General features: G+C 33.6%; 2 protein-coding genes across 4 annotated transcripts in view; both read left to right on the forward strand.

Moving 5' to 3' along the window:
• Positions 1-9,325, forward strand: part of LOC127854456 (tyrosine-protein kinase HTK16-like) — a 33,412-nt gene extending 24,087 nt beyond the window's left edge. Inside the window, exons 15-19 of one of the 2 annotated variants that reach the window (XR_008037077.1) lie at positions 973-1,158; positions 2,769-2,860; positions 3,770-3,896; positions 5,228-6,396; positions 6,436-9,325. Coding sequence is in view for 1 of the 2 variants with exons in the window: in XM_052389501.1 (XP_052245461.1) it covers positions 973-1,158; positions 2,769-2,860; positions 3,770-3,896; positions 5,228-5,428 (606 nt within the window). In the remaining variant the exon portion in view is untranslated. Of the gene's footprint in view, positions 1-972; positions 1,159-2,768; positions 2,861-3,769; positions 3,897-5,227 lie in introns of both variants that reach the window. The other variant, XM_052389501.1, reaches the window with a different exon arrangement.
• Positions 9,326-14,802: 5,477 nt separating this feature from the next.
• On the forward strand, positions 14,803-22,931 carry LOC127854459 (uncharacterized). Of its 2 annotated transcripts, none has more exons than XM_052389503.1 (3): positions 14,803-15,342; positions 16,116-16,754; positions 17,001-22,931. In XM_052389503.1, the coding sequence occupies exons 2-3, from the start codon at positions 16,130-16,132 to the stop codon at positions 17,354-17,356; spliced, it is 981 nt and encodes a 326-aa protein (XP_052245463.1). In that variant the 5' UTR covers positions 14,803-15,342; positions 16,116-16,129; the 3' UTR covers positions 17,357-22,931. The 2 variants fall into 2 exon arrangements, with proteins under 2 accessions (XP_052245463.1, XP_052245464.1); XM_052389504.1 differs by having other exon boundaries at positions 14,803-14,969.
• Positions 22,932-25,253: the final 2,322 nt, after the last annotated feature.

The raw sequence follows: 25,253 nt of genomic DNA on the forward strand, positions 1-25,253 counted from the left end.
CTGGTAGGGATATTGTCTTCTGGTGGCTGATATCTGGTAGGGATATTGTCTTCTGGTGGCTGATATCTGGTAGGGATATTGTCTTCTGGTGGCTGATATCTGGTAGGGATATTGTCTTCTGGTGGCTGATATCTGGTAGGGATATTGAAGACTGCTGGCTGATATCTGGTAGGGATATTGTCTTCTGGTGGCTGATATCTGGTAGGGATATTGTCTTCTGGTGGCTGATATCTGGTAGGGATATTGTCTTCTGGTGGCTGATATCTGGTAGGGATATTGTCTTCTGGTGGCAGACGTTTTTTAGGGATTTTAAGTCTACTCTTATTATTTCACATTTATATCTCCTTATATTTATATTTATAATCTTCCCCCTCTAGAATGTTTGACTATAAAATGTTTGCCATTCTGCCCTACATCTTATTCAAAAAGTTTTCAGTTACTGGCTTAAGTTTTTGCAGTCAATACTGATATACCAGCTTTTTCAGTAAAAACTTGAGAAAGTTTTCTATTGGCTTTAAATATGAATGAAATACAGTTGAAAATGACAAACAATCCAACAAACAAACCTCTTTTCCTTGGTGAAAGAGTTCACAGGGAAAGGAAGTTTTGAGTTACTGTCTTAAGTATGTGCAGTCAATACTGATAAACCAGCTTTCCCAGGAACAGTTTGAGAACGTCGACTGTATACTGTAATTAGCCTTGTTCTGGAAAAACTCGGCTTATTGCATGAGGTGTAAAGTATCGTCCCAGATTTGCATTTGCATTCCACACAGGCTAATTATACACGACATGTTCAGCCTAAACCTGATTTTCCTTAAGAAGATAGTTCCTTTAAACAAAAAAATCCATAAAAGCAGAAAATGGCGTCCCAGAGGAATGCACAGTCTATTCTGGGACAACATTTAATGCCCATGCATTTAGCCCAGTTTTCTCAGAATGAGACTCAAATAACAAATAAACTCCTTTTCGTAGGTTGAAGAGTTCATAGAGAAGGGATCCATGCTGGACTTCCTACTGGACCACCCAAAGCAGGTGAAGTGCCAGGACCTGTACCTCTGGGCGGCACAGATAGCGTACGGTATGATGTATCTGGAGGAGCAGAAGATGGTTCACAGGGACCTGGCAGCCAGGAACATACTGCTGCAGAGTATCACTAAGGTAAGCAAGAGACTTTCTGAGCAGGAAGGGGTGCATATTTGTGCCTTCCTCTGAGGAATTGGGGGTTTCATGCAGGTGTGTTACGTTTTTTGCGTTAAGTATTTTCATAGCAACACTCTGGTCTAGGCAGAAAGAGTTGTCCCTGATTAGCATGTGTGGACTATACAGGCTCATCAGGGATGCCACTTTACACACATGCATTGAGCCCTGTTTGCAAAGATAGTGTATGGTAAGATGGCTCATAGGGACCTGGTTGCCGGTAATATCCTGAGGTTTTTATGCCCCCAAAGGAGAGCATATAGTGATCGCACCATCCGTCTGTCTGTCCATCTGTCCTTCCGTCACACTTTGCGTTTAGGTTTCTCAAAATGCTCATAACTTCTATGTCCCTTGAGATATAACCTTTATATTTGGTATGCATGTGTATATGGACAAGGCCTTTCCATACACGCAAAAATTTAAAAAAATGCTCATAAATTCTATCAAAGCGTTTATAGGGGGCATATGTCATCCTATGGTGACAGCTCTTGTTTTTTTGTTACCCTCCCACTTTCTTAGGGGATGGTGGGAAGTGTTTAGCCTGGCTAATAGAAAATGCTAATCAGTGACAACACTTTCCCCTTTTATAGTATTTTGCTTCTAAAGGTTATCTTTTCTCAGTAAGAATTCAGTTTAGGCGGAAAGTTTCGTACCTGATTAGCCTGTACCGACTGCACAGAAAATGGTTCACAGTTATCTGTCTGCCAGGAATATTCTGCTGCAGAGTACCATTAGGATTAGGGAGAGAGACATGATTTCATGCTTAACCACTTTCAGAGAGGGAGAGGAGCATGTACTATGGTTAGGGAGAAACAGGTTTTTTATGTCAGCCAACTTTCAAAGAGGGGGGGATGTTTGAGCTCTGCTCTGGCAAATTTGGGTTTAATGCATGTGCATTAAGGTTTGTCCCAGATTAGCCTGTGTAGTTTACACAGGCTGATCAAGCACAACATTTCCTGCTTTAACCCTTTTTCCACTTTAGATATGTATTTTTATGCATTTGTAGTCCCTTAAAAAGTTAAATTTAATTAAAGACCTCTCTTACTAGATTCAAGTTTTAAAGGCTTCATTTCCAACCCTTAGATACTAATGAGCAGCAAACAGCATAAAACCTGTACAGACTGTGAGTTACTCGCAGGCTGTTCTGGTTTTATGCTGTTTGCACAGAGCCATTTTCTCTTTGCTTCTGAGTGGGAAAGGGTTAATTGAATTTATTGTTTAAATGAAGTCTCTTATAAACAAAAATTTTGACCAAATGTTTCCTCACAGATTAGCTTTTGTAGACTGTTCTGGGAAGAAACTTTACACACATGCAATAAGCCCTGTTTTCTTTGAGTAAGGCTCAAATATAAACATTTAATTGGTTAACTCAAGCACCTGTCCTCTGATCAATTTGATGTGCAACAGCTCTTCTTTTTACTCTTCTTTCTTAAGCTATAGAATAGTCAACCTTTAAAATATATGTCAGTTTAATTCATCAAAAAATAGTACTAAATATCAACAATGATTAATAGGAAAAATATTTTTAAAAGTGATATTTAAACTTAAGCATGTGTTTTCATCATGTATAGGCAAAGATCAGTGACTTTGGTTTGTCGCGTGCTGTGGGTCAGAACAGCGACTACTACAAGGCGACCACTGGGGGAAGATGGCCCATCAAGTGGTATGTATCAAATGAGTCATGTCATTAAAAATGGGTCTTATGCCATATGCAGCCAGGGTAGCTCAAGACCGGACTGTGCATTTGCTAGTCTAGACTTAAATATTGCAGGAGTTTGGTGTTTTGAATGGAATTATTAACTTTCTTTAAGTATGGCTAACATTAAACCTTTCCATTGATGTAAATTTTGCTAATGAACAAAACTTATTATTATTCTAAATGTCTGAAGGTCAACCAAGTAACAATAATTATAATGTACAATTTTTCTCTATTACTTTCAACTGTTAATGAAGGTAAAGTCAATAAAATCAGTGATAGAAATGACACCTATACTTACATGTACATAATATCTATAAAGCCTCTGTTAATGAGCATTTGTGTCTTCATGTATGCATTCAAATTATTTCAAAATGGCTCCACACTGTGGGAATTCATTCAGAATTTTTTTTCTCTTAATCAGTGTATACATATTTAGTGGATCGTGGTAGCATAGTGGATTTGGTGTCCACCATGCATTCACAAAGTTCAAGGCTCGATTTCCACTCAGGGAGTATTCTAAAGTATTCTTTTAAGACACCAAGTAATTTTTCTACTAATGGAATGGTCTTGAAAATATCTTAAAAGGCCCTCAGCATTGTATGTAATCAAGCTTATATAAATAGTATTAAAAAAACATGTGTTCTCAGACTAAAAAATATGTGCTCTGGGAAAAGTGGACTTGATGGATGTGCCTAAAGTGTCATCATATACTAGCCTGTGGAGTCCCAGGCTAATCTGGGACAACCATTTGCTTATAAACTGGATCATGCGCTATGAAAAGACTTTGTTTAAATTAAACATGCACTTTTTTCCCACAACAAGACTCGAAATATTACTCCATTGTTCAATGTTTTATTTTGACTGCTTTATTAGGTATGCCCCAGAGTGTGTGAATTACGGCCATTTCTCCCACGCCAGTGATGTGTGGAGCTTCGGAGTCACCCTGTGGGAGATGTTCTCTTATGGTCTACCACCGTACGACAACATGAAAGGAATTGATGTAAGTCAAAAAGCATTTCTTGCTTTTTTGTAAAGTTTCAAAGACAATTAAGTGTGATAGTCATGTGGTTTGGGGATATTCTTTTCTGCAAGCATTGGGACTCCATTTGATGCCAGTCAGGTCACGTTCAAGGTCACTAAAAAACGAAAAGCTAATCACTCTCAATTTCTTGAAATTTGATTGGCGTATTGTAGACCTTGCTTAGGTTTGCATTTTGGTCAGTTGTATTCAAGGTAACTGTAATTAAAAAATAGGAAGACTTTTCAAGCGTAATAACTTGACATTGAAATTTAAAATGCAGACTTTGTCAGGAATATCTCTATAATTTGAATTTAACTTTTAAGTAAAATGTTGAAAACTTTGTTTGATTGGCGATGTTCATTGTTAATTCAGGATATTTAGTTTCTGCTGCTATCTATGCATTGAAAGCAATTTATCTGATTTTAATAAAAAGCAGAGGAGATTATTATTTTTTATTGCTTTGTGCAGAATAATTATCAGTGTTGTGTTAAATTTATCTCAGAAGCATTGTTGCCGATGACAATGAGGATGTTGTTGTTGTTTAATAGGATGATGATGAAAAATTCCTGTCATTGTTTTATCATTATACCGTATATATATATATATATATATATATATATATATATTTACAGGTTTGTAGATGTAATGCTGTAGTAAACATGGTGTAACTATATGAATGTGAAAATTGCAAACATGCAAATATATTTTGAACATTCTATGTACCTCCTCCATACTCCCTCAACTTCAAACACACACACAGTTATTTGCCCCTGAACAATGTTGGCAAATAAGTGTGGGGGAATTAGTAATATATTATTACACAACTAAAGTTTATCACCACTTTTCTGGAGTTTATAAATTTATAGAAGAAGGCAACGATTTGCCCTTGAACAGAGCTGACTAAACAGGGTGGGGGAATTCGGCGACTTGTTTACAAAACTAGTTTATTCCACCTCTTTTGCAGGTGATCAAATTTAACAAGGTGATGGGAAATTTGCTCATTTTTTACAAAAAAGTAGCTGATCCCTTCTATTCAGCAGATGATCAAATTCATAAAGGTGGACACAATTGTAGTTGATCTCCCTTTTTCTGCAGGTGTTCTAACTCATAATGGAGGTTAAAACTGTAGTTTATCCCCATTTCAGCAGGTGATCAAATTCACAGAGGAGGTCAAAACTGTAGTTTTTCTCCAATTTCTGCAGCGGATCAAATCATAGTGGAGGTCAAAACTTTAGATTTTATCCGATTTCTGCAGTTGATCAAATCATGGTGGAGGTCAAAACTGTAGTTCATCTTCCCCTTTTCTGCAGGTGATCAAATTCATAGAGGAAGGCAAGCGGTTGGAAAAGCCTTCCGCCTGCCCGGACATGGTGTACGCTGAGATGTTGAAGTGCTGGAGTAAGGAGGCTAAAGATCGGCCCACATTCAAAAAGCTCAACACGCACTTCGCTGAGGAAGATGAATACGCCTCCACACGCGAAGTTATGAAACCCATTAGAACAAAGGAGTAAAAGAGATGATTTTCTGACAGATATGTTTTATCAGTCAGAAGTTAAAGGAACACATTCTGTGTTGTTCTTGAATAACTGGTCTTAATGCATGTGCTTAAAAGTTTTTATCCCAGCTTTGCCTGCGTGGACTGCAGGGAATAATCTGGAACAACAAAAAAATTAAATGCATTAAGCTGAGTTTTCGTAGAATGAGGCTAGTTTGATCAAATGACTTACTTAAAGACGACATGATGCACTCACTGTGCTAATAAAGACAATTGCTTGTTTGCATAAAACTACCTTGAACTTATGTTTCATATTAAATTGAAGGACACACACATTTAATTGAAGGACACACACATTAAATTGAAGGACACACACATTTAATTGAATGACACACATTTAAAAGATACGCAGCCATGAATAATTATTTCATGTGATGTATCAAAAGTAGGTATATAAGCCTGAAAATGTCTTGCCAATACTAGAAGGCTGCATGCCTCTTATAAGATATTGTAGTTATTGTTACAAAACAGTCCAAAAAATATAACCTTATTTAAAAAATGTTGCCAAATGCTAAACATAGCTTTTTCCTTGATAGCTTTTTCCTTGGTACTTTGTAGTTCATTTATGATACAAGCTTATTTAGACAATTTATTGGTAATTTTGATTGGGAATGTATCTTTTTAGATAACCAGGAATAAGATTATTAAGTGGAAAAATTGTTTAAAAAAAATAGCATATTGAATAGCTTAATTGCCGTTTTTTCAGCCGGGCCTAATAAAAATGGACACCAACAAGTACATTAATCAAAGCTAAATAATTTGATTGAAATGACTTTGTGCTTTGAATATCATTCGAACTACAGCACATTTTGTTTACTCAATAACTCTGAGGATGTAGAAGTCATTTTAATCCATATTAGACACTATACATTTGTATAGAAGAGTCATTTTGATCCATATTAAGCACTATACATTTGTATAGAAGTCATTTTGATCCATATTAAACACTATACATTTGTATAGAAGTCATTTTGATCCATATTAAACACTATACATTTGTATAGAAAAGTCATTTTGATCCATATTAAACACTATACATTTGTATAGAAAAATCATTTTGATCAATATTAAACACTATACATTTGTATAGAAAAATCATTTTGATCCATATTAAACACTATACATTTGTATAGAAAAGTCATTTTGATCAATATTAAACGCTATACATTTGTATAAACTACAATTAAGTGACTAAATATGTAAAAAAAAATCAGAAAGGTGTTTGTGAACATGGTTTATTTTGAAAAAATGTAAGTCCTTATTTTATTAGATGTGTGTGAATTCTTTGAAATTTTAATACTTTTATGCAACTATTGATAAATAAATTTTAGTAAAACATCATGACATATAATTCCCTTAATAAATTTCATACTATATTGATATTGATTATAATTCATAACTATCATTTAGATTCATTGTTTCATTATGTTATAATTTCATTTGGGGGTGGAGGGCGGTTGTGTGGTGTGCCCTTTTTAACAAAATGAAACAACTATGTTGTATATAAATATTGTGTAGCATAATGTATCTAACGCAAAAAGTATATTTTTCCTGTATCTTAAACAGAATTTGTAGTATGAATTATGCTATAGTTTAATGTTGCTTTTCATATTATTGGTATAGCCTGGTGCTATGATCAAATGAAGGTAAATTCTATGAATTCAAAAACAAAGTGCTGTCAACAGTTCCACAGATTCTGCTTTTTGCTTTCTCTTATGTATGTGCTTATATAATTGTGTATAATGTGGACTGTTTGTGGTTTAATGCAGAATGTTATTTTGACATGTTACTGTATATATAGTATATGTGTTAATTAGTTAATTAGTATTTTTGTATATTTTATTTTAGAACAATGGTGACCAAAATTTTGTATCAGCTTACTTTAATATCGTTGAAGTTTGACCTGTGTGAACTGTTAATGCAGCAAATGGAATTTTTCTTATAAATGAGCAAATGTTCAGATGTTCATGATCTGATTCAAGAATATTCTCCATTTTCGGATTAGTTCTTCTCAAGTTCTATCTGTTATATTAACAAATCCGTCGACAAGACAGAAAGTGCCATGCTTACAATGTTCATAATATAGATAATGTACATTCACATCTAGATCTACTTCTTTTCCATAAGGCATTACTGCTTTGGGATTCATACACTGACTTGAGTTGAATAGAAAACAAACACAGTTTTAATCTGTACCTTTGATTTCTGGTCCATCAGTAAGGAGATAGTTAGTGTCATCAATATCAGGTCCTTAATCCTCTTCTGTGATGGCAAGTGAACAATTGCCATAACGTTAGATACAGCACAAATAATATTAAACACATAAACACCAATAAACACATCTTCTATACCAAGATTGGATTGGTCAATACAAAGCATAGCATCGGGGCTTTAAATCATTTTTTTGCTACCTTGACGTCATGCAGATTTTTTACAAAAGATTTAAGTTTGAATACAATTAACCTCATAGCATCACATTTCAAATGAAACTGCAATATGATTTTTTTTCAATTAAAAACAATCCTCTGCCTGGTTCATTACATTAACATGTTTTAGCAGATTGTTGCAGTCACAGATATGCTGACTTTAATTCCGATCATGGTCAGGCATACGCAATTTGGTTTGTTGAGCTTGATAATCGATTATATAAAAACGTTTCAAGGTGAAATAGAATGTGATATTTTGTGTTAACCAGACAGTTTATCAATTTTTGACTTATGTTCTTGATAACTACATTGAAGAATCTTGCAAGTTAATCAAATACCTTTTGCGTAAAGAGAATGTACCATCATACAAGGCTTGTATATTGTATATTTTCACTTCTTTATATATTGTGCAAGGAGTCAATTAATTTCATTCATTAACTGCTTTCCTTTTTTCATTTTAAGTCAGCATTACACAAATATAAGTGCAATATTTCAGTAAAACTTCTACTTTACATTATATATTTTTGAGTATTTCTAAGTTCATTGCATGTAATAAAAAACTAACTTAAATCAAAATTCGTGTTTTAACTACAGAAGGCACACTTTAATTAAGGCATATTTATGCATGTGTACTTGTTTACATTATGTATTTTAAAGTCAATGCCTTCTTGGACGTAATCACACGTCTACAATAATTATTTGATCTAAAATCAAAGACTTAAGTGTTTTTCATGCCGTTATATCAATTCATGTGTTACATTTATATGGTTTGTTTCATGTCATTATTTTCAGTTGTTATATTTGTAACAACTACTACTACTCTCATGTGCTTTTCTGTTTTTATAAATGCTACAAAACATATTCCAATACACGTATAACAACTTTGTTGTTGTGATTTTAATGTAATAAATTTAGCATCAGTATGAACGAATTCATTTTGAGTATCTTGTTTATAAGGGTTTTCGTTTTGTCATACCCATTTGCAGCAAAATAAAGCCCTTTTGTAATGATTGCTTTAGCAATATCTGTGTGCGTGTCATTTGGCACAAATCCAAAATTTCACCCTAAAAATTTGAATACGTTTGTCAATTTTATTGTCACCCTTAACAACTAATCTCAACAAATCGAGATAAGCTTACTATTTATCATGTATTTTTTACGCATAGTATATGTATTTTGTACTACAAACCAGTTTACCATTGCATGCAAGATAATTATTTTGCATACTAATCTATGTACAGCCCTTGTTATAGAAATGTTTAAATCGTCAGATTGTTATGTTTGTAACAGAAGCTTTACGCAACATTTTCACTTTGTTAGTTGAACATAGAAATCTATTTTATATCAAAGCATTTATACTTGTTGCTTTTACTTATACATGGGAATATGTTTAGCTGCCAGAATAAATTACACTAACTTTGATAAAAGCTTCCTTCTAAATAAACAGTCAAGGATTTGTTTATACCTTAATGATAATATGCATAATTGTATACATTCATTTTATTCGCTTCCAAAAATGCCCAAACTTTTTAATGCACGTGCCATTCCTTGCATGTCATGTAAAAACATAAATACATTAGTATTTTATATTTTCAGATCCCATTTTCATTGATTAGTCATAACTTTTAAGAGTTTCATGTGTTTAAACTGATATACTGTTGGCGAATTTAGATTCAAACGAAACAATCTGATCCGGAACCTTTCCAAATAAATTCTCCCTATATCCGGCAAGTATTTCGGGTTCACGCTTGCTGTGTGTAAAAAGAACACAATCAATTCTGGAATAATTGAAATAATTGCGTATTGAAACCGGCACGTTATGAACATCGTTGAATTGTCACGACAAGAATGCATCTTTGAAATACAACAAGCATCCTGTATGAGGCTAAAGAACTATGTTAAAATAATCACAAATACACACGCAAAGACAAATACTTATTTAAAATACAAATCACGAGGCCAATCATAAACACACCCCTTTCAGCATGGTCCCAAAATTATTATTTAGTATTGCATAGTCTTACCCACTACCACTCTTTAACACACCCCAGTATTTCTCGCAAATGGTGAAAATAAAAGATTTTCCTTATCGGCAAACTATTTTTATACAAGAAGTATAATTACATCGTTCATCAAACTCGTTCCAGTGTTGTCAAGTTAAATGAACACACACTTATTCTAAATGTATGAGTAGTATTGCTGTTACACGGAATTAAAGAAGTTCTCCGTAGAACAATATCTGCGACAGAGAAACGGGTTCTACAATATTAGATGCAGTGCTTGGTGTATTTATGACACGGGTCTTGTTGTGTTCCGCGGATGTATCCATTAGACCTCTCATCCAACTATCGGGTGTTGGTTCTGGAGATTTGAAAGATATTGATCGTTTCTTATTCACCTTATTTGCTGAGGACAAGCTCGATTTAAGCTGAATATCTCCAGGTTGGGTCGATGGCGATGTGCCATGCTGTAGAACCACAGGTTGTGAAAGCGATTTCCTATTTTTAACAATACTGTCTCCAAGTTTTCTCTTTCTAGCAAGGTCAGTGTTGCTTTGAACAGCTTCCGGCTTTTGACGAAATTTCTCTTCTAGATATAATCGCTCTAGAAATGCATGCCCTCTTTGAACTTTTGAATGTATTGGAGAACTTATGAGTATTGAAGGACGGGTATAATCGGAAATTTTTAGAGTGTTCGATGCCTGAGGTATTTTGCCTTTTCGTCGTTTAACAGGTTTCTTTTGTATATCTTTCTTGTCTATAGTATCATAATTCTTTTCTTTTTTGGTGAAGCTTTTTAGATAACCATTTGTTAGTATAGTGTTTTCAGTTTGTTTTTCATTGTCAGCAACTGTGTTTGATTTCTTCTGATCGGTATACTTTTTGTCAGTAACAGCGTCGAGATCTGAACACATTGTTGCGTTGGTACAATCTGTATTGTCAGTCGAGAATATTGAGTAAGAACTAGAGCGGTTTACATTGGTCTGTTCTGTTAACTCCTCGCCTGATTCGCTGATTTGGCTTACATTGTTTTGTTCAATTAATTTGTCATGCACGCCACTAGTTTGGTTTACATCATCTTGGTCGGATAATAGTTTAGCATTTTCTCTTATTTCACTCATACTGTGTTCACCATTTGAAGCATTGACATTTCTTGCGTTTAAAATGCTTTGTTCGGTTAATTTTTCTTCATCGATGATGATGTGCTCTGCTGAGTAAGTATCACTGCTTACGGTTTGGTTGGTGCACCTTTCGCTGTCGTTTAGTTTAAGTTCTCCTTCTGTTGTGTCATTCATTTCGTTATCAACTTCTATGCTGATAGACAAAGCTTCTTCCGTGTGTGTACTTATGTGAAACCTAACACTTGATAGCTCAGATGTGTCAATAACAGAATCCGAACATATATTGCTATCTAGTATACTTAAGTCATCCACTTGATAACAGTTGTTTAGTTTATCTATTGATTTGAATTGTGACTTCGACCTCTCCTTAACTGGTGGATACATTTGTTTTGGGTTATAAAATTTATCAACTTCTTGGAATGGTGTCTTTGCTCTTTCCTCAACTGGCGGATAATTTTCTGTGTCACTTTCTTCCGACTGGTGTCCTGTGTAAATCGTGTTAGTACTTCCGATAATATCATTCGTGTCTTCGTCACTATCTGTGTTTGAATCGTCTAAGTCACGTAATTCCTTGTATATATCATGCAGAGGATCATCTGTTAAGTCAGCAATTGCCAGATCAGAACTCGTGTACAAACTTCGAGCGCTGCTACATTTAATAGCTCGGCCCATATATCCTGTTGTTGTTCCAGTTGTGCCAACACTAGCACATTTCTCAGAACCACAATCACTTTCTCCTAAGAGGGATTGGTTCATTTGATGTCCTCTTGCAATGTCAAGCTTGGTTAGATTACCATTTTCAGCATTTTGTTCGATAGTTCCAATGTGAAACACGTCACTTTCCTTGTTTTCTTGTTCTCGAAAGTAGTCGCGAATCATATCTCCAAATTTACCGGGTGACGGCGCGGCATGTTGCCTATGATTGTGGTGCTCTTTGCGGATAAACGTTGGCTCTTCCTTTTTAATGCGGATCCGATAACAGACACAGGTCATGACGATTATTATACAGCACACAAGTACAGATGTACCCACGAGAGACCCTATTAGAACAGGGATGTCCATCGTGGAGTTTTGTTTCAGCAAATTGTCACTCGATTCCTATATGAAAGGGGACAAAAATGTGCCAATTTTGTTAAATGATTTTTTATGCTATACCGAGATACTTATATTGTTTTAAACCAAACATATTTTCTTTGTTTGTTTTTCATGTTAAATATTTGCGTTTTGTCTTCTACTAAAGAAAATGTATGTTAGCTTCGTGTCAATTTGAAAACATCCTGATTAATCTGAGTGTGCAAATGTAAATAACACCCAGCATATACAATCACGTTTATTACTGACGACAAACATGTGTATATTTTTACCAAAACAACGTATGAAAAAATCTAATTTCTTAGATTATCAAATGTCGCTATGACACATCAAGTCTTTAAGAGTTTTTAATAATACCTGTTTTAATAAAATGTTTAAAAATGAACTTGTTTACAATTTTAATGATTATCATTATCTGGACGTCTGTTGTATTATGTACTTTGATTTAAAAGATCATAAACATAGTAAACAAAAACATACCCTTAAGTGTCCATAGTCATTAAATGCGTTAATTATTTCCAGTTAATCGCCAATTTAAACGCATAACTTATAGAAAAAGGGAACGGTTTGCTATTATTTAGTTTTAAACGATCGGATTTATTATATTTAGCACAAATCGATCAGTGCTTTTGAACGACTTATAAACAAAAGTCGCTTACAATAGGTATTGATTGTCTCCCAAAATCATGAACACATTTTCTCGCACCATGAGTAGATAAAATCATTACTGGCCTCATGTGTCAACTATTGGAAATATTGCTACAATCTTTAAACAGTCTGTTTAAAAAAACGTGAATATCCGTATTGTTTTGTTGACTTTAACTTACCTAAGTTAAGTTATACGATTGTAAATAACTTCACGCGGTGAAGGTTTATCCCATTGTTCTATGCATGCTTGGGCGCTGGTATTGTACGGACGCGACTTATCACTCACTACGTCTCTGCCATTCGTCTTAGTTTAAAACGCACAAGCAAATCTCATATTTTGCCGTAAGTATGCGTTCATATGTCTTTTTTTCTGAAGCAAACTCATGCGAACATATGCGTTAGATTTGAAATAGCATTGCAAGATGCAAATATTTTGAAGATCATCATCATCTTCTTTGAAACAAAAAAAAAAGAATCTGTGTACGATTTACACAATACGTTTTATGATAATGAAAATGACGAGTATTGAACAGGCATTCGCTTTCAATCATTGTATCGCTCCCATGAAACATAACAAACATCGCCATTATGGCTGCCCTGTTATATTCTTATTTCTCCGTAATCCAGTTGTTCCGTATGCAAAATGAATATACCCAATCATAGTATGCACCAAATATCCGTCCGGCTGACTTTTCGGTTGTTCCGTTCTTCGTTATGACATCTCATGAAATGGGATAACACAATTGTATGTTTTGTCTTTAAATAATCTCACCCATACTTACTTTAAAGGTCAAATGATGTTTTCCTTGATGAACTGTACTACAACCCAAATCTTTAAGCGTCGCGTTTACGCGTATATCTTGTAGACACTATTTAACATGTTTATAGTAAAACAAAATTCCTGTCTGTGTTTCTCATGGTTTCACCTTTGTGCACGTGGGCATGTTGCAACGCGATACATTCATTATAATATTTCATTTCAATCATTCTAGGCTGGTTCATAAACAAGTTAAAAGTCTAGTATAATAATATTTTTTGCCGTTGCTCTTGATGATTCCACGCGTTTTGGAATATACATATTTATAAAATAGCATTTGTCGTAATAAAATCGGCACGGGACCTTTAAGAAGAAATAAATAAATACAATAACAACTCCCTTCAACAGGGGCAAAATACATATATCATTCCATATAGACATCGCACTTTAAGGGACAGTCAACCAGGAATGCAAATTGCGCATACGTAGTGAATTACATATATACATTTTATGTGTTATTTATATTATGTATATCGTTATGTCACCTATTTTCGCAATGTGAAATCGCACATCGCGAAAATATGTGACATTACGATATACACACTATGAATAAATCAAATAGATTGATCATTTTATATATAAAATATACGATTCACTACGCATGCGCAATTTGCATTCCTGAGTTTACCACGTGACGATGATGATCAATCTACTTTCGTTATTTATAGTTAACTGGTAGTTACCTGGTAGACATACTCAGTAAAAAGTGATATTTTTATCAATATAAAATAATAATTGTAAAAAATACGGTATTTTAGAACTTTTCTTTTTTTCGTCAATCTGGTTGACAACCCCTTTAGGTGCGGCGCCCAATAATTAATTTTTCTAACGAGCCAATTAATCAAATAATTACAGCGTCAGTGAAAGACGATACACGTTTTGAATAAAGTGTGTACAAATAAAACTGGTTAAATTGTCCGATAGGTTCATTTTAAAACTGAGTGGAGTTATTGTAATAAGTTTGTATCAAAAGGCACACAATTATAACACATCTCAAACAGGGTTTGCAAATTTTTACTTGTTCGGAACACCGAGTGTTAGAATTTAATATACTGCTTCTCTGCTCTTTAACTGTTACTTTTATAATAAGGATGCCTAATACCCAAATGTAGCGTAACCTGTTAAACACTGCACATGGTGTGAGATCATGAAGCATTGGGTATATCAGATAACAATAATATCTGACACGTCCAGGCTAGTTTATCTTAATTCACCTTGTACTTTCGATTTCAATGCGGTTTTTAGTTATAGTTATGAAAAGCTTGAAAAGGGACAATTAATACAACTATGAATATGTTTTAAAAGTGACATTGTTAAGTTTTGTGTGTTGACATATTTTATAAACGCATTTAATTTTTTATGTTACGAGTTTAAACCCAGCTGAGTAATACAGGTAATATTCAAGTTGCCTAGTTGGTAACATATATCAACAAAATGGCTGCACATTTAAGTTCTGTTAATCAAAGTTCAGATATTTTGAAGGACTATTGCTGTGATGCATGTGAAGGTAAACATATTCCCAAAATCGCAGAGTGGTATTGTGAAACCTGTCTGAAGTGTTTTTGTGTACAATGCAATAATTATCACGATCAGTTATATTCTTACCATACCACATACGGTAGAGGAGACATACGCAAGTGGCCTCTAACTAAGAAAATCGATGACTTTCTCCAGAAATGTGATGTCCGCAAAGACAAAAGGCTGAAAATGTTATGTAAGGACCATGGTCAACTGTGCTGTACTAACTGTGCTTTTGTAAATCACAGGTATGCAGGGTCTTTTCATGTTTACTACTCTTTTATTATTTAATTGTAATCACCAGTTTCAACACATAAGAAAAAATATAAACACATTGCAGTGTGTGTTTAACTTTAACTTAGCTCCATTAAAACATTTTAAAATAGTAACAATAAGCAAGTTAAGTTATGATAAAAGCGATTGTGATAAGGGCCAAACAGATAATAACAGGCCACATAGAAATAGTGATTCGTGAATCAAATTTTAATTTCCACATACATCCTCAATTGTTTTATTACAACCAGTTACATATCACAGAATCTGTTTAAAATCATTCCAAGAGATTAAAATGTGATTGCTATACAAAAACTGAACTTTAATGTACTCGAAATTCAATAATAGATATCCCCTCCAACGCGTTTTTTGTTTCAAAAATGATACAGCAGTTTTATCATGTGAGGGCATATTTAAAAAAAAAAAAATTGAAAAAACATAACCTTTTGCGAATATTTTAGGACTGTTTTTATTGAACTGTATAATATGTGCTGAAACAATCTTCTTGCCAGATAATCAGTACATGTTTTAGAAAATAAAGTATGCTCCTCCTCGTCTTTATTCATCTAAGCCATCTGTGTATGATTTCAAATTGAAATATTTAATATATATTTTTACTTGTAATCACACATCACGTGTATTTCCGTGCCGACAATATGCACTAGTATTTTTGATAATAGCATAGCTTGACTTAACTCATAAGAGGAATGAAGATGACTTCAATTTCGGGTATGACCTTTATTTATAGCCAGCAAGAAAAGTATGAGCAAGATGCAGGAGTCCGAAGAATTTCTTAAGCAAACAACTGTCGTGATTGGTCATTCATTTTCATTCGAACACAACACAGACATTGAGCAGTACTTGTCCGAACAGGTGGGTCTGGGAAAGATTCTACAGGAAACACAGTCTTTGCCACTACACGCTGATCCAAATCATGTATTTACTGTTTTGCAAGCCAACCAATATGATGTGAGCTTACCGAGTGATTCACAACAGAAAACCCAATATATCACAAGCATCTGTATTATCGATAACGATAAGATCATTCTTACTGACAACGGCCTTAAAAGAGTGAAGCTTCTGGACCAGCACTACAAAGTGATCAGCCACCTAGATATGCATCTTTCTGAAGGAGGCATGTGCCAAATCAGTACAAATGAAGTGGTATTGGCTTTGATTGAGTGGTCTACACATATGCTCCACTTTATTTGTGTTAATAATGGGCAGCTGGTGAAGGGCAATAAACTCAAGTTACAACATAAGTGCTCTGGTATTGCCTATCATTCCGGCAACCTGTTTGTAAACTCCCGTACTGCTCTGAAACAGTACAATATGTCTGGGGAACTTTTAAAATCATTGTTTGAAGATACAACTGGTAGTGCCACAGGTAAAATAAAATAAAGTAGCATATAAACATTATATTATTTATTTGACATCAAAAAAAAATATTAAGAAATATTTTATTTGAAATAGACAAACAACTTTAAATGTTCCTTTTTTAAATGTAATTAATTTACAAATTATTTAAATAACTATCATTTGATTAAAAAACTATGTATGTTCACATTATTTGCATTTTAAATAAAACATTTTTCATTACCCTACAATAATATAACCTGTTTATTTCATGCAGTATTCAAGTGTGCCGTAAGTCTACCCGGCGACAGGATCTATGTCACCAACCACATACATAGCAAGCTTCTGACACTGGCCACAGATGGAACCATAATATCTTCTTTTACCGACCCTGAACTGCGGAATCCGTATGGGGTACATGTTACTACAGCAGGCCAGGTACTAGTCTGTGGCTGCTCATCAGCTTCTATTTTACAGGTAGATAAGGAAGGCAAGAAGAAGCTGGCTACGCTCAAATCAAAGAAGTATGGTATGTTTGAACCAGTGTCAGTATGCTACGATAGCAAAACTAACTCCGTTATTGTTGGACAACAGCACTCCACGAAAAATATACTTGTATTAAAAGTCAAATAATAAGGATCATTTGCAGTGTGTATACAACCTATGTTGTAAAACAACAGACAATCATGTGTTTTTATCAGCTAGTTTCAACATCATTTGTCGTTAAATTACTTTGTAATTCTATTTGATAAACACGTAATGCACATGGTTATTTTTTGGATTAGCATCTAATATATCTTCAGTGAGGTTTCTTTGTTTAAGCAGTATTAATTTGTTGGGATCTTAAATCGACAGTGAGGAGTTGTGCTTATTGTGCATTGATTAGTGTGTGAGGGTATGATTAGTGTGTGAGGGTATGATTAGTGTGTGAGGGTATGATTAGTGTGTGAGGGTATGATTAGTGTGTGAGGGTATGATTAGTGTGTGAGGGTATGATTAGTGTGTGAGGGTATGATTAGTGTGTGAGGGTATGATTAGTGTGTGAGGGTATGATTAGTGTGTGAGGGTATGATTAGTGTGTGAGGGTATGATTAGTGTGTGAGGGTATGATTAGTGTGTGAGGGTATGATTAGTGTGTGAGGGTATGATTAGTGTGTGAGGGTATTATACATTTATTGATTAGAAGACCATTGAATAGCTTGATATTAACCGGTAGACACGCAAACCAACCTCGTTTTCGCCTTTGTAAGCGTGTTTCTGCAAGTGAATTTTAGACAATATTCTGTTATTCTCTAGTCTATAGTTGTATTTTTATATGATTTTCTACAAATCAACAATCTTTAATACACGATACACATGCATTTTTCGTTAAAATGATGAAGTGCGAAGTTTCGAGAATATGATATATAGCGTCACACAACAACCACTATCTCACCAATCAAATTGCCTAATTTATAGATGACATAATAATCACGTTTATTTTGAATATATGCGCATGCACTATCACAGTCATAATTGTAAATTCAACCATGATTAATATGTCAACCATGCACTCGCTTGACTAACATTACGTGCATGTTAGACACCCTGCGACATCTGGGCACTTATCACTAGGCTGAGCATCATACATATACAATTGTCCGATGTGGTATGTAACTTTAAAAACACTCGAAGTAACCTAAATAAGTCTTATCTGAGTTAAGATTCAACCTTTGGACTCGTGTAATAACTAACATATATCGATAAAAGTGTATTTTTTTTCTTATTATTCGATTGAACATTTATTTGTTGTTTTTCAATGCAACTTGCGGAGATAAAACGAATACAGTAGTCAAATAAGATCTGCCATGTATAAGTATATAGTAATGTTTAATTAACAGCACGACTAATCAGCTTTTGTCCATATTTGATAAACGACATATGAATCCAAAGATTGAGATGGATTGCTTACTTGATTTTATTTAGATTTTTTTCAAAAAAGCAAATATATTGAAAAAATAAGTACTTTTCGAGACACTTATTCAGCCTAAGGAAATGTGTGTACCTATTTTCCAATGCCGGTGAGTATGTACCAACTACAATATATACATCACGGATACTGCTAGTTCTTGGATACTGCTTGCTCACCAGTACATGCTTCCGGCAGTTCAGTCGGTTACTTTCTTTACAACTGCTTTATATTAGAAAAAGTATAATGAACAAATATACCACAGATACTTGTGTTTTTTAATGATGCGTATCTTCTTTTGTCCTCTTTGTCATTCTTAATTGATTAAGCAATATGTTTTTTTATATTGACCAAGTTTTAAATGGATCTTTTCACGGTTTGGTAAATTGACAAAATTGAAAAAAGTTGTTTTAGAATCGCAAATTTTCGGTTTAGTAATGATATTTGTGAGGAAACAGTATTACTGAACATTTGCCATGGTCTAATATAGCCATTATATGCATCTTTTGACGATTTAAAAACCTAAACATTTTAAAGCGTTGCAACGCGAAACGATTGAATAATTTGGAGAGTTCTGTTGTTGTCGTTTAAATTTGTGAAACTACGAAGATTGCTTATATAACGTATAAAATACGCATCTTATGTATGCTTGGCAGGATAGCTCAGTTGGCTAATGCGTTTTTACTTCAGGATTCCGGGGGTCACTGGTTCATGCCCTGCTGCGGGCTACTTTTTTTTCTTTATTTAAACTTTATTTTTGATTTTTTTTACTGGAGCTTTTAAAATTTAATGTTTACATTTATCAATATAAAGCATTTAATGACAAACTTCAAAACATGCCAAAATTTGTGAAAAAGCCCCTTAAAAGATATTTTGTATGCAAATGTGTCAGATTTGATATATTCGCAATCAACAAAACATGTCACTACTACATGATCATCAATAATTATAAAACATTAAATTGTTCAATAACCCCATCACAATATTAACTATTTATGTTTAAGTATGATAGTGAGAAAAGTTATGTTATGAATTCGTCAGGTAATTGTGTTACCCCTACAAAAGTGTTAATCTAGCAGTGATGTGATGATTGCATAACAAACGATATGAATTGAGTTTAAGATTTAATATTAAATTTGTTTTAAATCTTGGATGAAGAAGTGCCATTTGATCTAGAACATTATATCACATGTACACTGCTCGAGATATAGTGCATTCAATATTTTATCTTTAAAATGTTTAAATCTGAGATGTAGAAGTGCCATTTTGATCTAGATTAAACATTATACATTTTATACGCTACAATTTAAAGGGGCCTTTTCACGTTTGGGTAAATTGACAAAATTGAAAAAGGTTGTTTCAGATTCGCAAATTTTCGTTTTAGTTATGATATTTGTGAGGAAACAGTAATTCTGAACACTTACCATGCTCTAAAATAGCCATTATATGCATCTTTTGGCGATTTAAAAACCCGAAAATTATAAAGCGTTGCAACGCGAAACGAATTTATAATTTGGAGAGTTCTGTTGTTGTCGTTATATTTTGGGAAACTACGAGGATTGCTTATATAAAGTATAAAATACGCATAGTATTCCGAACGGAAGGATGGTCAAGTGGTCTAAAACGTAGACTTTTTACTCCAGGGGTCAGTGGTTCGATTCCCTCTGTGGGTTACTTTTTTTTCTTTTTACAATTTTATTCTTGATTTTTACTGAAGCTTTTTATATTAAATGTTTATATTTATCAATATAAAGCATTTAATGACAAACTTCAAAACATGCACAAATCTGTGAAAAGGCCCCTTTAAAGTGAATACGAAAATTGAAACACCGTTTTAGATGCTGCATCTATGCTTTAAAGGCTCCTCAAACTAAATTGAAACACGTTTGAGGAGCTGCATCTATAGATTAACGTTGGAATGATCATTAGAATATTGAAGAATTAACAAAATCAGTTCTTATATTATTACAATTGTTTAAATGCTGTGAATTTTATACAATAATAAATTGTAGTAAAACACCAATGTATACCATGGTCTACATGCAAGTTATGATACATTTCATGCTGCATTGATTGTTAAACATGCCTATCATTTATATCAATTGTATCATAATGACATTGTCTTGTTTATGCTAATTTATGGTCGCCATTATTAACAACAAGAAACAACTATGTTGTATATAAATGTCGCGTATCATGTTGTATCTTAAGTAACGTGTATATTTTCCTTAATGTTTAAGAAAATGTGTAGTATGTATTATACTAAAGTTGAAGGTTGCTTGTCATATTCTTGGTATAGACTAGTTCTATGATCAAATGAAAGCAACCTCTATAAATTTTCAGATGAAGTGCTGTCACAAGTTAGAAGTATAATATGCTTTTAGATTTCTCTAATATTTGTGCATATATAATTACGTATAATGTCGATTGTTTTTGTTTAATGCATGCTATTTTCGACGGAAATTGGATTTTTATTATTTAAAATGTAAATATGTTTATAAGTATTGTATATCATTTTAGAAAAATGGTATAACAAAATTGTGTTATCACCTTACTTGTACAATTTGGAAGTTTGCCGTATTTGAACTGTCAATGCAGAAAGTGATAAGATATTCGTGATATGATTGAAAAAATACTTTCCATTTTCTGATTAGTTCACATAAAGTTCAATCTTCTATATTAACACATGAACCGAAAAGGCAGAAAGTGCCATTCTGACGATGTTCATAACATATAAACTGTAAAATGAAAATACATCACCAATTATCATTTTCTGTTAAAAACAATAACAACAACAAACAAATCTGTATTCGGTTTACAAAATTAGTTTTACAATATTTTAAAATGAAGAGTATAAAACAGGCATGCGCTTTCAATGAATTTCATCGCTCCGAGACACGCAATTAATGTTGACATTTTGTCTTTTCGTATTCTTATTTCACTGCAATTTAGTTTTTCCGTATCCGATATGAATATTCCCAATAATGAATTGCATCATGTATCCGTTCGTCCGTCTCTCCGGTCGTTAAGTTCTTTATTATTGCACTAGATCTCAGGAACAATCGATCCTGTGTACGTGAGTACAGTACGTTTTCCGGGGTAGCTGTATACGTCAGCTTTTCACCTCAGCCTGACCTCTGTAAGCGACCAATCAATTTGAATATACAATTTACCGCCGGTAGGCCTGAAACTTTTCGCAGTAGAAAACGTGCAATCTACAAACAGATTTCACATTAACATTTATATGTTATTCCATCGACTTTCTATTTTTGGGAAGTGCAGGGTATGAAAAGGGATACACCGATGTTAACTGCGTATTCAGCACGAACCAATTATTTCTGTAATGACAAGGTTTGAGAGATAGAACAGTTTCACATTCAAATCTCGACATCAATACATAGTGTGTGCCCCTTTATATTTAGAACAATGTCAGCGCAAGAGCGTTTGTACTTAAAGGCTGTGTTCTCATATTTGGTAATCACTACGATATTGCAAACTACGATATTGCATTCTGTGCACTCATAAATTTGAGATCATATACGTATTGTTGTTCAATAATATGATATACGCTTTGACGAAAAATATTGTTTTCGAAATTGACCGTTAAACACGTACATGTTTAAAGCTTTAAACAAGCCGTCGTTCAAGCAGTGTAATTGTTACCTCACTTCAATGCATTGCATTCTAAACCGCAAGGTATCAAGGTCAGATTTCGGTCAGTTACAGAAATCGTTTTATAAACGCTATCGCGTAAACTATGTGCACTTGAAATTTATTTTGATCAGAAAAATTCTTAATAAAGATATTCGGCGATATTATTATGGTATGTCAATCATAGAGTTTTAATGTGTTTTCAACAATTGCATGATGGCATGATATGGACCAATTTTGATTAATTAAATAAGGACCATTGATCCATTTAGACCAATTTATTAAGCATGAGCACGAGGATTCACGATACTATTAATAATTGAATCAAAAATTAATCGAGTGTTGTCGGCTGACCTATATGCTTTCATTTATTTCAATGCTTCTTGCGTTTTTCTATTCTGTTAATATAAATATCTCAGTAATAATATTAAATAAAGCGAAATAAGCCACGAAATCTGGCGCAAAACCCCGTAAATGATTTGCGTGTGATGCAGCTAAGAACTGCGCAGACAAAACGGCATTCGATATTTTTGACATCATAGATATAACTTTTGATCGTTCATAAACACCGACCACAATCAACGCCGTATATCTTTTTTAAAGAAACTGGCTAACATTGGCGCCTGACGTAAATTATTCAATATTACTATCAGCAAGACGCAAGGTCCGCAGGTATTAAGACAGAAAAATAATCGATAATGGAAGAGGTTTATAGATGTTGTAGGGTAGTGTATAAGCAGCACTTTACTGTCTTACTTTTCTAGCAGCGTTAGAAGTGCCTACATTGGAAGAGGATGTTCCCTTAATTGATCCTTATTTTGTGCTTAATTCAATTGAATTGGTGCTTCGTTTCGTTGAATGTAATGTTATATCTGTTTGAAACCCTGTAGTTACATGACATATGAAACTTAAATGATGCACAGATTCATAAGAACTGCAGTTTGTTTGATGACTCTTGTTTTATACTTATTTAGTTAACTTCCTCTTATTAGGATGTTAAATTTTTGTTCTGATTAACAAAAATGTTTAAATATAATTAAATTAAATTAATTACAAATATTTTGTGTGTTTCAAATGCTGTAATAGCGTTATTTTTATTTATAAAATTGCTGTTAATTACTTGTTGTTTTTTATTATCTAAGAAAGGTAATACAAATAAAGCACACAATAGACATGGTAGTGGTGCTGCTGATGATAAGTTTGCTTCTGATGATGTATTTATAAATAAGAGTGTATTCAGTTTTTGTTTTCGTAGTTGGGTTTGAGTTTATGGCTCTTACAACTGTGATTTTTGGCTAAAAAACTGAAAGTAATTTTGTGACAAGGTAAAACAAATGTATACGGTGGTCCATAAATGTTTCTTATTGCTGCTCGAAAGAAAATATGATGATTTGGAGTTTATGGTTACGCAAATGCACCTAATGATGGCTAGTTCTGGATTCCTTGACTGAACATGTCGCTTTTTATAGTTTCGGACTACGCGACACCAGTGAGTACTTTAACAAATGTTAGCTGAAGTTAACAAATATTAGCTGAAGTGTCTTTACCTAAATTAGGGTAATATCTCTAACCTTACAGTCTCCTTCCAAGGTAAGAATCAGTATTGATGTATATTTTGATTTGTAATGGGATCTCGCCTTTTTAGATTCACACAAGAGAAGTTACTTGGTTACTTCGATAATTAATGTTATTCTTATACGTTATAAGCATGTGAACAATGATTGAACTGTTCAAAGTCACCGATTATGCGGGCTTCATTTAGAGAAATGCATACACTTATTAAAAACATTTCAAGTGTAACCTTTAAAAACGTCTAGTTGGATTTTGGAAGTTTATTTGTAGTACAAAGACTTGTTTCTGATGGACAAATACAAGTATATAATTTCTTTCAATAATCTCATCCAGCGGCACATCATCAAAACTGTTAATCTTTTTAACAGTCAAAATACATGATATATTCTATCGGGTGTGGCTTTCAATTTTCCCATTATACACTGTTTGTTCAAACAATATTTCCGACAAGACGTCCGAAACTCCTTTAGTTGTGAAACAGAATGCGAAAGTGGAAGCATATTCTACACAAATGTGTGTAACATTATTCAGTGGATTTTCAAGGTTACGACCAATATTAATTAGATGAACTACAAACAATCATTTGAAATTGATTTAGCATGGTTATTATGAGGCTTTATAGAAATTCGTCAATCGTCCGCGGACTTCTTTACGCCAAACTAACAATGACTTCAAATGGAGGTGATTAAGGTGTCATTCTATAGTGGTGGTACTGCAGCAACGTTAACTTCTATTTATAGTATGGTATGTTGACAATGGCGCACACTCTTGAAATCGAGAGAAACAGTTTTTATACTTGTTTGTGTAACAAACGACTTTATGAAAAGGAAAACACAGCGGTTTGCAAATCGAAAAAGGTGAATAATTTTTATAAAGTACAAAATCGTTATTTCGACCAATATTGAACAATTATTAAATAAAATAATAACTCCTCCCAACAGGTGAAAATAAAAATATCTTTCCACATATACTCCGTTCTTCAGCGAGACTTTAAATAAATAATGTGTCGTTATAATACTATTCACAATTTTGGATGTACCGGGTTATTTTAAGTAGGTAAATGTTTTGGAATTAAGTTTGTACTAGTTGGCATATTAGTTCATTAGTATGCTAAGTCAATTTATGGTGATAAGTTTCCATTAAATCTTCACCAAAGTATATTGCTTATGTAAACAATTGTCTGAAAAGGCTCATTATTATGAAACGTCGCAACAGCCTTTCAAACAAACGTTTCCAGGACACCCAGGTATTTTAGAAGTTCATAGCTTGCGTGTCTATTCTTTAATGGTCTAGCTAAAAAACAAATGCAACATTCAGCAACATTTTACTTTTCCTATTAAAGGTGTTTAATAAATTGAT

Source organism: Dreissena polymorpha, chromosome 13 (genome assembly GCF_020536995.1).
Source record: "Dreissena polymorpha isolate Duluth1 chromosome 13, UMN_Dpol_1.0, whole genome shotgun sequence".
In the NCBI taxonomy this organism is placed as follows: domain Eukaryota; kingdom Metazoa; phylum Mollusca; class Bivalvia; order Myida; family Dreissenidae; genus Dreissena; species Dreissena polymorpha.

Coding starts and splice junctions, on each gene's coding strand:
- LOC127854459 (XM_052389503.1), top strand. CDS start 16,130: ATGAGCAAGATGCAGGAGTCCGAAGAATTTCTTAAGCAAACAACTGTC. Junction 16,755..17,000: donor TACAACTGGTAGTGCCACAG/GTAAAATAAAAT, acceptor TATTTCATGCAG/TATTCAAGTGTGCCGTAAGT.